Source organism: Clupea harengus, chromosome 12 (genome assembly GCF_900700415.2).
Source record: "Clupea harengus chromosome 12, Ch_v2.0.2, whole genome shotgun sequence".
Taxonomy (NCBI): Eukaryota; Metazoa; Chordata; class Actinopteri; order Clupeiformes; family Clupeidae; genus Clupea; species Clupea harengus.
Window position 1 is genome coordinate 26,469,492 of NC_045163.1, and position 12,775 is coordinate 26,482,266.

The 12,775-nt window shown below is 44.5% G+C and overlaps 1 protein-coding gene across 3 annotated transcripts in view; it reads right to left on the reverse strand.

Annotated features, from left to right (window-relative positions):
- Positions 1-198: 198 nt before the first annotated feature.
- The window catches only part of psd3l (pleckstrin and Sec7 domain containing 3, like), a 110,640-nt gene continuing 98,063 nt past the window's right edge, over positions 199-12,775 (reverse strand). For all 3 annotated transcript variants that reach the window (XM_031578136.2, XM_031578138.2, XM_031578137.2), the window contains 5 exons: positions 11,019-11,089; positions 7,689-7,846; positions 6,603-6,747; positions 6,195-6,338; positions 199-3,603 (listed from right to left, as the gene is read on the reverse strand). In XM_031578136.2, the coding sequence (XP_031433996.1) occupies positions 3,400-3,603; positions 6,195-6,338; positions 6,603-6,747; positions 7,689-7,846; positions 11,019-11,089 (722 nt within the window). In that variant the 3' untranslated portion in view covers positions 199-3,399. The remainder of the gene's footprint in view (positions 3,604-6,194; positions 6,339-6,602; positions 6,748-7,688; positions 7,847-11,018; positions 11,090-12,775) is intronic.

Below are 12,775 nucleotides of genomic sequence, written 5' to 3' on the forward strand. Positions count from 1 at the left end.
AGGGGAAGACACTTAGAAACTAAAATGATGCTATGATTTTGTTTTTACTTGTCTCTTAAAGATGGTTTACATGGGTACGCAAAATGAGTACACCAGCAAAGGAAATAAAAAAAAAAACTGCTCCAGTCCAAAAGATAAATAAGGCAATACAAATGAAAACATAAATAATAAAGCTATTCTGATATTTTTTTTTTTTTCCCAAAAGGGGGTCTCTGCCATGAAATTGAACTCAGACATCTATGAATAAAATACAGGAACACACAAGCTGCTGGTTTTGTGTCGATCCAAAACAAACTGTGAAATCATCGTACGGATCCTTCGGATGAAAACATCCTAGAATGTGCAAATGTATCACCCAGCTGATCTACAACTGGTCATGGAATTTCACACTGGGACTTTCATTTCGGCATACTCTTACTGTTCAGGGATAGCGAGCGTCCTATATAGGGTAAACTACACACACACACACACACCCACACACACACACACACACGCGCACACAAATAGTACAATATCTCCTAGCATCAAGAAGCACAATTTGGTCAGATGTTTCTGAATGGTCAAACAAACACAAAAACCAAGATGTTTTAAAGTAAATACAAAATAAAAGGGGGAGAAAAAAGAACACAAGCCAAACTCGACAGGCCTCTTCCATAGTTGGGGTCTTGTTTTGTGAAGTCGGTTTCTGTTAGGACTCCCAGGCAAAGCCACACACAAGCAAAACATACTAAGCGAAGTGCTTCAATGCTGAAGACAAACACTGGCCTTGGACACTATGACAGGGCAGGCGGGTCAGGAGTCAGCCATGCTGTGCAAGCATAGGATATGCATATCGGAGAGGTTACATAGATTCCTGATAGTGACTCCGAAGCCACCGGGATATGGATGCTCCATTCAGAAACTATCTTGGTTCATTCGCCTTGTTATATCAGTTTAACAGAGTGAAAAGAAAAAAATAACTATTGAGTCATTTCTACAACACATGCCCTGTTGAAGTAAACAATCGCGCGTGTATAGACTAGAGGGTTCTGACGACAAGCCCAATAACTCAGAATAAAGCAGAACATTCTCAAGCGCACGTCAGAAACCTACAATTCCTTCTTGGTTAGATATCATACACCTCTACTCATCTGAACCTTCAAATAAAAAACATATTTGGTGAGGAAAATATGCCTGAAAGTGAGTTTGTGATGGGAAAATAAAAATAGTGTTTCCATGTCAGCTCTGTCTGAAGACATTTTCAATGACACTTCAGTTGTATACCGACATCACAAAAAGAGACAAAGAGAATGTCAATGTTGTACAGCACTGTAAATAGTTTCCTTAATGGAAACGTAGTCATTACACAATCTAACTACGACAGCAAAACTACACAACCACTGACAAACGAACGTGTCGAGCTGACAGAATCGTACGCTCAGCTCAGTACCTTCAACAGAGTAGGCCTGGGAGCGGCCTGACACCAAAGAAAGAAAAAGGAAAAAAAAGTGTGGTCGTTTAAAAAAATGCATCACTCTACCCCTTATAAAGCTCTAAAATAGTCATAAGAACTAATTCATAAAGTGCACTATAAATACTAATTTTCATCTTTACAACAATACAATTCTCAACTCAGAATTAAAAATCCAAATATAAGAAGATTATAAAATACACAAAAAGTAGCATTGGCATTTACACTACTCAAAAAAGCAGAAGTATATTCCTTTAGCTCAACAGATAAAAAAATAAACAGCCAGCCTGCAGCAACCCTTGATGTTGATGTCAACACAACAGTGCCTTTGCAGTTTGCATGGCCAGCGTTCTGTGGACAGAACTAAGTTTAAAATGATTATCCTTAAGTACCCCTAAAAGTTCCTTAAAATAAAAAAAGAGATCTTGAATAGCCTTAAAACCACTGTAACACACCTCTAAAACTGAACTAATAGTGTATCTATGCTTTCTAATTGGTCTATTCTGAAGGCTTTCGTTTCCGAACAGTTCCGTTCATAGGAACATTAAAAATCACTTTTGATTATTTACAACCTGCTGCATTCTGGTAATGTAAAAATAAACGTCTTTTGAAAGAGGACAAAACCCTCCAGAAACCGCAACAGGGAGAGAGGAGCAGTGTGTGGTTGTTCTGTTGGTAGAAGTTGTCAGACCTGATGACAAAAATGTGATTTACAGATGTGATATATAATTCATCATTTGTTTTAAATTTCATGAAATTGAACTGAAACTCTTCTAGAATGGCATCAGATAATCTCTCTGTGTAGGCACATAAAAGATAACTAACAGAATTAGAAAGTCTTGACGTAGGTCTCTCCATGGTCCCTATTATGCAACAAGAGGACAGCGCCCCCCACAGGAGGAGTTCCAGTGAGGATCTCTTCCATGTGCCTCTTCGGTCCGTCTAATGTGCTTCAGACATTTTGTGTCTATCGGCTTCTCACAGAATTTAAAATACTCCAAGCCATTTCGTTTCCACGGTTTCAACGGGCGGAATGAAGAATAACGCTAACCAGCAGTTGGGATAAAATCTGGGTCATGCTGGAGGTCATAATGTACCAATGTTCTCATTACCGTATATGTGTGTTTAAAATGTTTATAACATTCACTTAATCTACATTTCAAAAGAACCGTTAACCTTAGGAGTAAGACTATATCTAATACCTACAAAGATATAAGGGTGGATCAAGCCCACTTAAAATACAAGAAAATATCTTCTCTTGAACAAAGGCAGATTTCGGGAGAGCATCGGTAAGGACGGAACACAGCGATAACAAATAAAGTGACAGTTGAATGCCTCACAACTAAATCTTACACTTACATTACAATAATGACAACAGCAACATGTACAACACTCAAATAAAAAAAAGAGACTACATTTACTGTATGTACGTTATGCCCCCATATAAACCGCTACACAAGCACCATTCAATCTAAAAGACGATTATCAGTCATTTACATTGTACACAACTGTGGGATCATAAATAAATTACATAAAATATATTCACACGTTGTGTAGAATGGCTCGGTAACACCTTCCTTAAGGGATTCACGTTAAAAGCAAAACAACACCTTCGGAATCAATACACCAGGGCCCTAAGAGCACCTGAGCAACTGCAAATACGTACGTGTGTGTGTGTGTGTGTGTGTGTGTGTGTGTGTGTGTGTGTGTGTGTGTGTGTGTGTGTGTGTGTGTACAGCAACGACAAACTCAAAAGGCCATCCCACAACGCTGTGTCACACTAGCGAGAAGCTAGTGACATTTATCAACCGCCAGTCACACGCCTTCCGCGGGCCCTTAGGGTGGTCGTGCATTGGCTCGTAAAGGTGTTAAGATCAGGCCTCACATGTAGCCCTTCACAGGAAAGTGCTACCAATGGCTCTCAATCGGACAGCACGGCGGGGGGCTTCCTATGTGACTTTGGGGGTCTCGGGCCGGTAGTCCTTCCTCTCGGAGGTGTTGCGTTTGACCTTGGCGCCCGCCGCCGGCTGGGGCTCCTGGTTGAGCGAGGGGCTGGACTGGGACTTCTTGAGGGCGGCCTCCGCTTCCTTCCCGGCCAGGAGATCCTTCACGCCGTCCTTCAGGAGCTTCACGTACATCTCGTAACGTATCTCCTGTGATGGCGGACAGCAGACAGGGGAGGAGAACAATTAAAAAATGGCAGACTCCACTTGCATCACACGGCCTTATTGTCATCACATACATCTTGTAGCGGTTCCCCTGTTATTGAGGAGAACCGCTACAGGAAGGACACAATGAGAACAGCAGGCTCTATCGCGTTACATGGTAACAGATACAGGAAGGACACAATGAGAACATCAGGCTCTATCGCGTTACATGGTCTCATTTCCGAAGCAACTCAGGAAGGACACAATGAGAACAGCAGGTTCTATCGCGTTACATGGTCTCATTTCCGAAGCAACTCAGGAAGGACACAATGAGAACAGCAGGCTCTATCGCGTTACATGGTCTCATTTCCGAAGCAACTCAGGAAGGACACAATGAGAACAGCAGGTTCTATCGCGTTACATGGTCTAATTTCCGAAGCAACGCAGGAAGGACACGATGAGAACAGCAGGCTCTATCGCGTTACATGGTCTCATTTCCGAAGCAACTCAGGAAGGACACAATGAGAACAGCAGGCTCTATCGCGTTACATGGTCTCATTTCCGAAGCAACTCAGGAAGGACACGATGAGAACAGCAGGCTCTATCGCGTTACATGGTCTCATTTCCGAAGCAACTCAGGAAGGACACAATGAGAACAGCAGGCTCTATCGCGTTACATGGTCTAATTTCCGAAGCAACGCAGGAAGGACACAATGAGAACAGCAGGCTCTATCGCGTTACATGCTCTAATTTCCGAAGCAACGCAGGAAGGACACGATGAGAACAGCAGGCTCTATCGCGTTACATGGTCTAATTTCCGAAGCAACGCAGGAAGGACACGATGAGAACAGCAGGCTCTATCGCGTTACATGGTCTCATTTCCGAAGCAACGCAGGAAGGACACGATGAGAACAGCAGGTTCTATCGCGTTACATGGTCTCATTTCCGAAGCAACGCAGGAAGGACACGATGAGAACAGCAGGCTCTATCGCGTTACATGGTCTAATTTCCGAAGCAACGCAGGAAGGACACGATGAGAACAGCAGGCTCTATCGCGTTACATGGTCTCATTTCCGAAGCAACGCAGGAAGGACACGATGAGAACAGCAGGCTCTATCGCGTTACATGCTCTCATTTCCGAAGCAAATGCTGTCTGCCTTTGTTCCTAACAACCTGCGTTTCAATCTATAATGGCTTCTCTTTAACCTTGACTAAACCAGCATGCCTTGTGCTGCCTCCTCTTAAGAGGCCCTGTGTTTTAATTACTAGTTGTGTGAGAGGTAATTGCACTGAACAATAGATTTGCTTGGAAACCATTGCCCTCAAACTTCCGTAAGAGTGTTTTATATATGCCAATCTAAACGATGGCATATTTAACTGAACTATTTAGGGACTGATTACCATCTCAAGTTGGTAATCGCAAGACACCAACTTGATATTGAGGTCATGTAATACTGTGTGTTCAGTTAAATCTTCAACTGAAGGTAAAAGTCACTAACTTTACTATTCAGAATTTGCATAGACTACTTTAGCGGTCATGATTTTAGAAGGTTGTTGTTCCTATAAAGGGAACATGCACTAAGCTTAGAGTCGACATCACAAGGCTTTCCATCAAGGTTATCTCCAGAACATAAAACAAAGACAAAGGCTGTATTGATCTGGCAAGGGAAAGGTCTAGAATAAAAATCCATGACTGTTGACATTAGTCCCTTATGGCTCCACTAAAATGTAAGCAACTAGTGTGGAAATTATGGATGGGCTTTGATTAAAGAGGGCTGTGAATGCCTTTGATATTCCTCTACAGGTGGGGAGAAGTGTGTGTCTCCTAATGTTTGATGGCATATTAGCTCCGAGGCTGTGTTCCCAGCAGCTCTGGGTGGCGAGGGGCGGGGGGGGGATCTAGGAGGGCTGACTGCAGCGTTCTGAGCCACATGACGGCTTCGGGCATCGATTGGGAGTCGAGAGCACTTGAGAGCGCCGTGTGATGTGAAATTAAGAAGGGGGGGGGGGGGGGAGACTGAGGAGTATCATTACACCACAGACATCAACACACAATGAGCGCGCAACACTTCAATTATACAACTGATTTTCTGGGGGCATATCAGACAAAACTGGGCAAAACGAACAGTGCCTAATTATGAAACCATGCGGGGGTTCGCTTAAAAAAGCTGAACTTGTTTTAAAAGCACCGTGTAGACATAGTTTCTTACAGAAGTGAAAATGCATTTCACACCAGGGTTTCACACCATTTTACTTTTTTCCCAGTCATTGTGGTATTTTGTTAAATCTAGTGTGAAGTCTTAATACAAAACCACTGAATGCCATTATGAACTCTGCCACCAACTCAAGGCAGCACAGAGACAAAGCTCCATATAAACACCTTGGACGGGCCGATAACAGCTATTCTTATCACTAGGCCCAATGTCTTAACCTTTCCAATGTGATCTCCAGCGCCACAGAGACACGCGTTTATATCTTGAGAACAGATCATGATACGACTACAAAATGGAAAAACGAATGACTCAGTGTGAACCAAAGTGGTGAACTGCATCCATTCATATTTTCTCTGGTCAGTTAAAGCCGACCGCCATGCTCACCTCAAACTCCAGGTAGTGCTCTTTCAATCGGTATTCATCTATCTCCTTGGCTTTGACCTTCTTGTCTGGTGGATAGGATCTGTGCTCAGCCAGCTCTGTGGAGATGTGCTTCAGCTTTGCCTCATGGGATTTGAACTGCTCCTCCTACAACACAATAAAGTGAAATAGATTTGCTGCCCTTCAAACCACCTCAGGCATACAGTCTTCCACAAGAGCTACAGGACAACAGCAAAAAGTATGTTTTGAAAAAAAAAATTCATATAATCTATCATCACAGTTGCCAATGGCAATGGAAACCATATTGAAGCACTTTCTTTCAAAAACACCAGGGTGGTAGTCAAGATCATCCAAGTTAGTGCTTATATCTCAGAAGTGCTCAAGGTCAAGGTCAAGGTCAAGCAAGGTCACCTGAGACATCCTGGTGGTGGTTGCAGGGAGCAGCGGACGGCTGAACTTTTTCTGAGAGCCGATGGCTGCTGGGAAGGAGGGTGCGGAGAACATGGCTGCCACCGAGTTGATTGTTTTGATCCAGGACTCCATCTCCTCGGGGCTCCTGGATAACCACACACACACACACACACACACACACACACACACACACACACACACACACACACACACACACACACACGTGTCACTTTAAACTGGCCTCAAAGACTCAGCTGTGCAACAACTGAGGAAAATACACAGCATTTAAAAAACAAAGCGGACGTGTAGTCCTCTCATGCTTCTGACTGCATTAATAATTCATCCTAGTGTTTCCAGAGCTTCAGTGCTACCTCAAGGGGACAAACACATATTAATATTGCCAACCGCGGAGCTGCTTCAGCCTTTTTGTCTGCAGACGCAATAAAACAAAGTCCCTTTGGAGCAAGTGCCTGACTGCTGTCCCTTTGTGCTGCATATGCCTTATATGCTGTATAGACTTATACACTTATAGACTCGTGGCCCGGGAGAGAAATCCAGTCTCTCCAGACTACTGATAAGCACCTCCACAAGGCTTTCCTGGAATTCCTGATAAAAGAAGGCAATGGTCTTGGGGCCAGACTGATGGCCGAGCTAAACGTGTTCTCACTGTGCTTGAATCCAAGCATGAAATTAGATTTCAGTTCCAGGGGAGCCACTCCTATTCATCCCTGTGTCCACGGTTTAGACTGGGAGGGGTGGTGGAGGTCTGTGTGTGCATGCGTGTGCGTGTGTGTGTGTGTGTGAGGGCTGGTGGAAGTGTGTGTGTGTGTGAGGGCTGGTGGAGGTCTGTGTGTGCATGCGCGTGTGTGTGTGTGTGTGTGTGTGTGTGTGTGTGTGTGTGTGTGTGTGTGTGTGTGTGTGTGTGTGTGTGTGAGTGAGTGAGGGCTTGGGGAGGTCTGTGTGTGTGCGTGTGTGTGTGTGTGTGTGTGTGTGTGTGTGTGTGTGTGTGGGGGGGGGGCTCTTGTTTTTGTAGCAAGTTACGCATTTTGCCAGATTGCCAGAGCCAGAAAGGGCGGCGACACTCACTGTGCCTGAAAGAGGAAGACCCTCCAGTCGGCGGTCTTGAGCTTCAGCACGTTGGGCTTCTTCTCGTAGTCCTCGGCCCTGATGGCCAGGGCGTGGTGCACGCTGATGGCGTTCTTCAGGTCGTCCTCAGACAAGGCCTTCTCAGGCTTGTACTCATCCTGCACAGAGGGAAGCACATTAAGAGACAAGGCCTTCACAGGCTAACACTCATCCTGCACAGAGAGAAACACATTAAGAAAGAAGGGAGATCTATATGTGGATAGTCTTTTTTTTTTACCTCATAGCTGCAAGTCAATAAAACACCAGCGGTTACATTGTTAAAAATAACAGATAGCAATGAATCTCTAAAGACTTGTCAAGCTATTTTAATTTGTCGTTTGTGAGCTTTCCCGAAGTTCGCTTATCAAATGCATCATCTAACTGTTTCATTAGTTTACCGAACAGAAAAATAGTGACAATACAATAATGGGGGAAAAAAATTGGTATCTCATTCTTCTAACAAAGATCCACAAATACCAGACGCTTTCCTCCTCCTCCAAAACCATCCGCCGCCCCAAAAGCCCACTCTCCATCTACATGTCATACAGCCCAAACACAGCCCGCCCCACACCCATGCCTCCGCAGTTACCCCATCTCTTGACACAGGTGTACCTTGGAGTCATTTTCAAATCAAGAACCAACTGATTCTGATTCTGATTCAGATTCTGCCCGGCAACAACCGGCGCTGACCCTCCTCGTTATCTGTGCACTAGGCAATTGAATCCCCCGCCCGCAAACCAACAATTAAATTCAATTTAGCTTTAGACCTCTTCCAACTCTTAATTAAAACAAACTAATTAAACAAATGAGCTCTCAGCTACTGGAGAGCGCTGAGAGCATCGTGACTGGTGTCGGGGGAGGTCAGTGTGAAAGGAGACGGGTTAATATGGGCTCCACTCCGCCCCTGCCAGCCGCCCTGACAGATGTGTGGGGAATAGTAAACAGGACCGACTGGGTCTGTTCATGACCAGAGTAAATCTGCCAGTCGCAATGTCATGTCCATAATTCATCATTTAGTCTCCTTGGGGCCTCTGTGCCAACGTCAGAGCTGCTTCTCTGAGCTTGTGTGTAGCCCTGCAGGAAGCAGACACTCTCACCAGCTTCGGGAGGGTGGGAATGATTATCTACCCCGCCGCTGGTCACGTAAACAGCTTATATTTAAATCAATACCTCACATCATGATGGCGAACGCTAATCTGAGGAGTCGTATATACCACATACCCAACCATGCCGTTTCATGACAGGGTTCAGCTTGTTTGACAACCAGGCAAGAGTTGTTCAAGAACTTCTCACTCACTTCCACTTCCTTTTAAAGTTCCGCCATGAACCCAACAGCTGTCAAGAGTGGCCAAGAGAGACACTGAGGAAGAGGAATGTCATGACTGAGCTCATAACGGGCAGAGACAGCCTGGCAATGCCCTCTGAAAGCATCCAGTGAAGGAGGACTTAAGAGGACCTGTCCACCTCCAGATCTGTCACGAGGTACGTGTGTAAATAGAGCTCGAAACAACCCCCCCGCCTCCCCAGCCCCCCTCTAACGGCAGGCGACAGGCAGAGTTTAAATAAGCATGATTGCTTCTTCAGAGTTAATGGACCAGTGATGTTGGTCATTAGTCCACACTGCCATGGAAACCTGTAACTGGCAACGAGACATCAGTGCAAACACAGCACTCAACGTGCCATTTCTCAAAGTCATTTCCAATCAGAGAGAGAGCCACTGTATAAGAGAGAGCCACTGTATAAGAGAGAGCCACTGTATAAGAGAGAGCCACTGTAACATGGCTTCAAAGCACAGCTCCAGTCAAAATGGAGGACAAAGGAACAAGTGTAAGTTGGAACACTCAGGGGAAGCGTTTCATATTTCTTGTTTACTTGTTTGGGTGCAGCTTTCATGGAGAGTTGAGATGACTGCAGAGTGATTCCAGAGAGATGAAGAGGAAGCATTGTGATTCCAGAGAGATGAAGAGGAAGCATTGTCCGACTGCTGCGCGGCAGCAGGATGTGTGTGTGTGTGTGGGAGGATTTGTAAGTATGGATGCAAGTCTGTGCTGGATGCTTGTTTATGCACCGGCTACACATTTTACCCATTAATTTTCTTGCCAACAGCACTTGGTAAATAACCTGATGAAGATCTTTACAAGATGCTGCCTCATGACCCATTTATGTCCATAGAGGAAGCCACGCTTTTGTGTACACAGCAAATGGATAGATAGATAGATAGATACTTTATTTATCCCGAGTGCAATTTTACCATGATAGACCAACACAACATTAACGCCACCCTCATGAACACTCATTTTAGTCACATGTAGAAAGATAACATCATCATGTAATCAAATGTCTCACTGTAATCAATTCATTAAAAAAAGACTTCCGATACACGCTCGCTTATGAGCCCGAAACTCATCAGCAGGTACTCTGCTGTAGCGTGACAGTTTCCTCAGCGGTGAATCAAAAAGAGATTTTAAACGTGAAAAGTGAAACCAATACAAATGACTATTTATGTATTAATAACTAGAACTGTTTCTATATGCATGACTTGGTCCTTGTAATAAAGATCCCCTCCACTTTAAGGCAATAATGTAAATGTGTGAAGCTTTGGCGTAAGCGCAGTTCTACCAGGAAGACCTTAATGCTACATCATTCAGTTATTGTTTCTGACCAATCGGCCTTTTGCATCTATCTTTTAATAGACACAAGCTATGTCTCGTCATTCCCACGGCCGTATATATTTCATTCCAGAGATGAGAACATGGGCATCGCACCAAACTGTAAAAGCTATACTGGCATTCCCCTCGAGGCTGTTCATCTGACTGGGACCCGCGGAGGGAGCGGAGCGGAGCTCTACGTACACGTTGTTATCGTGCGCACAGACATCACGATGCTGCGCACGTACTGCCAAGGCAATAAGGCGATCAATGCATCAAAACATTTGCCAGGGAAGATGTAAAGACACTCGTGGCAACCCTTGATGCACTAAAGCAAAAATACTGTCAATGTAGCTCGTGTTTAAAATATCTCCGTGATTGATTGGACTTTAGTCAGTCATCACACAAGATGGCCCTCAAGGTCTTGCATGTGTCATTTAAAATTGTTCTGATATTGATGACTGTGAAAGCAGCATAAAAAAAAAAAAATCAATAGCTTTTGACATTACAACCTGAACTATTATTGTACTACGTTCTACCACTCTAGCCAGTATTAAAGGCCAAGCTAAAGTACAAAAATCAAAAAAGGTAAAAAGCAAAGCAGTTTTATAATGAGATTTTCCATGCATGAAGTAAGTCTTACCTTCTGCAGATACAGGATCATTCCTTTGAGAACAGCATAAAACGTTTTCCAACCACGTTTCCCCCTAGGAGCTAGAAACATAGAAAAGAACACTTTAACCACCATCCCCATTAATATGGAGCTCAAAATGTTCCAGATCACATTCAAGCAGCACTCTATCACTGGAGGCAAAACAAGGAAACCCCATGGTTTTATTTCAAAGGAGGGTAGTGTGTGTAGACCCCATGGTTTTAGTTCAAAGGAGGGTAGTGTGTGTAGACCCCATGGTTTTATTTCAAAGGAGGGTAGTGTGTGTATTGTACCACTTGTCACATCTTTGATTCTGAATCACAGGAATCTTTTCCACTTTCGTCGCTTCTCAGCGCTCCACAAAGTCCCTTTTAACGTCCGATAGAGAGGCTCGACACGTCTCTCCTCACCAAGATACGACAGGTGAGAAGTTCAACCTGTTACTTACAGCCGTGCCAACACAGAGGTGACTGAGCATCATACTAATCCCACTGTCATCAAATCGCCTGGCTCATGCAACACACACATCACACACACACACACACACACACGCACGCACACACACAACACACACGCACACACACACACACAACACGCACAAAACGCACAAACGCACGCACACACAAAAGCACACACACACGCACACACAAAAGCACACACACTCCCGCGTTCTAAGAAGCAGTCTTGACTCTCATTTGTTCTGGCGATGGCACCACTAGGAAACTGGCCTGCATACTGTCCCCACGTCATGTGATTATGGAGCTGAGCCGCGAGCGCTGCGTGCCAGCTCGGATTTAGACCCCGCCACGGACACCAGGAATAGTTTCACCACAAAGGTTATGGAAAGTATTAACGGAATGGTCTGAGCACCTCAGCCATGGGAGGCTTCTGCCTGAGAGAACATTGTGGCTCAGACCGCATGAGACATCGCAGAGACACAGAAACACCATAACGATAACATCTATTTGCCTGCTAATTATCTTAGCTAAACCTGCTATAAGCATCAGAATTACAAATGATACATAATAATTCCTTTATCTTACCACCATAATATGTGCCATACAATGGCATTTTTCATGTTGCAACATTTTACTGAGCGTTATAACGTGTGTATAATTAGCTATACATCATGATCTTTTGTGCCTTGCGTACAAGAGCAACTTTTACAGCTTTCATTGCTTGTGACCTTTCCATTTAATGCCAGTGGTTTCATTTTTCGTCTGCATCCACCAGAGAGCTGTCAAGGCATCTTGTGGGGAATTCATTCCTTTATGTACCAAAATGCCATGGCTGCACGGCTCTGTCCGCCTGGAATCTGTTGGTTCTCTGGTATTGGGCGCAAGCGTGGCTCTAATGACTCAGCGGGTTTTTAACCGAGGGGACTCCTAAAAGTCATTAGCACGCCGAGATAAATGGAAGTGAATAACGAGGCACGGCGATGCCAAGGCCCATTCATTCAAGTCAGCCATTAGCTAGAGAGCTCCAGAGCGCTCCACACGGTCCGAGTTCGCACAGTGGATATTGCAATGCCTTATCCTCTCGACTGAGGAGACTAAATAACTGCCTGACCGAGGACCAAAGGTCTTCCACTTCTCAAACACGACAAATTATGTTCAACATCTTGTGTGCAACAAAAACACTGGCGAGAAAAAAGGGGCTGACCTGTATCGAAGACTTCTACAGTGTCCTATGTGTTCAAAGCATGCTGCTGGCTGCGAGGACTGCCACTTTCTTTACATGACAAAGGC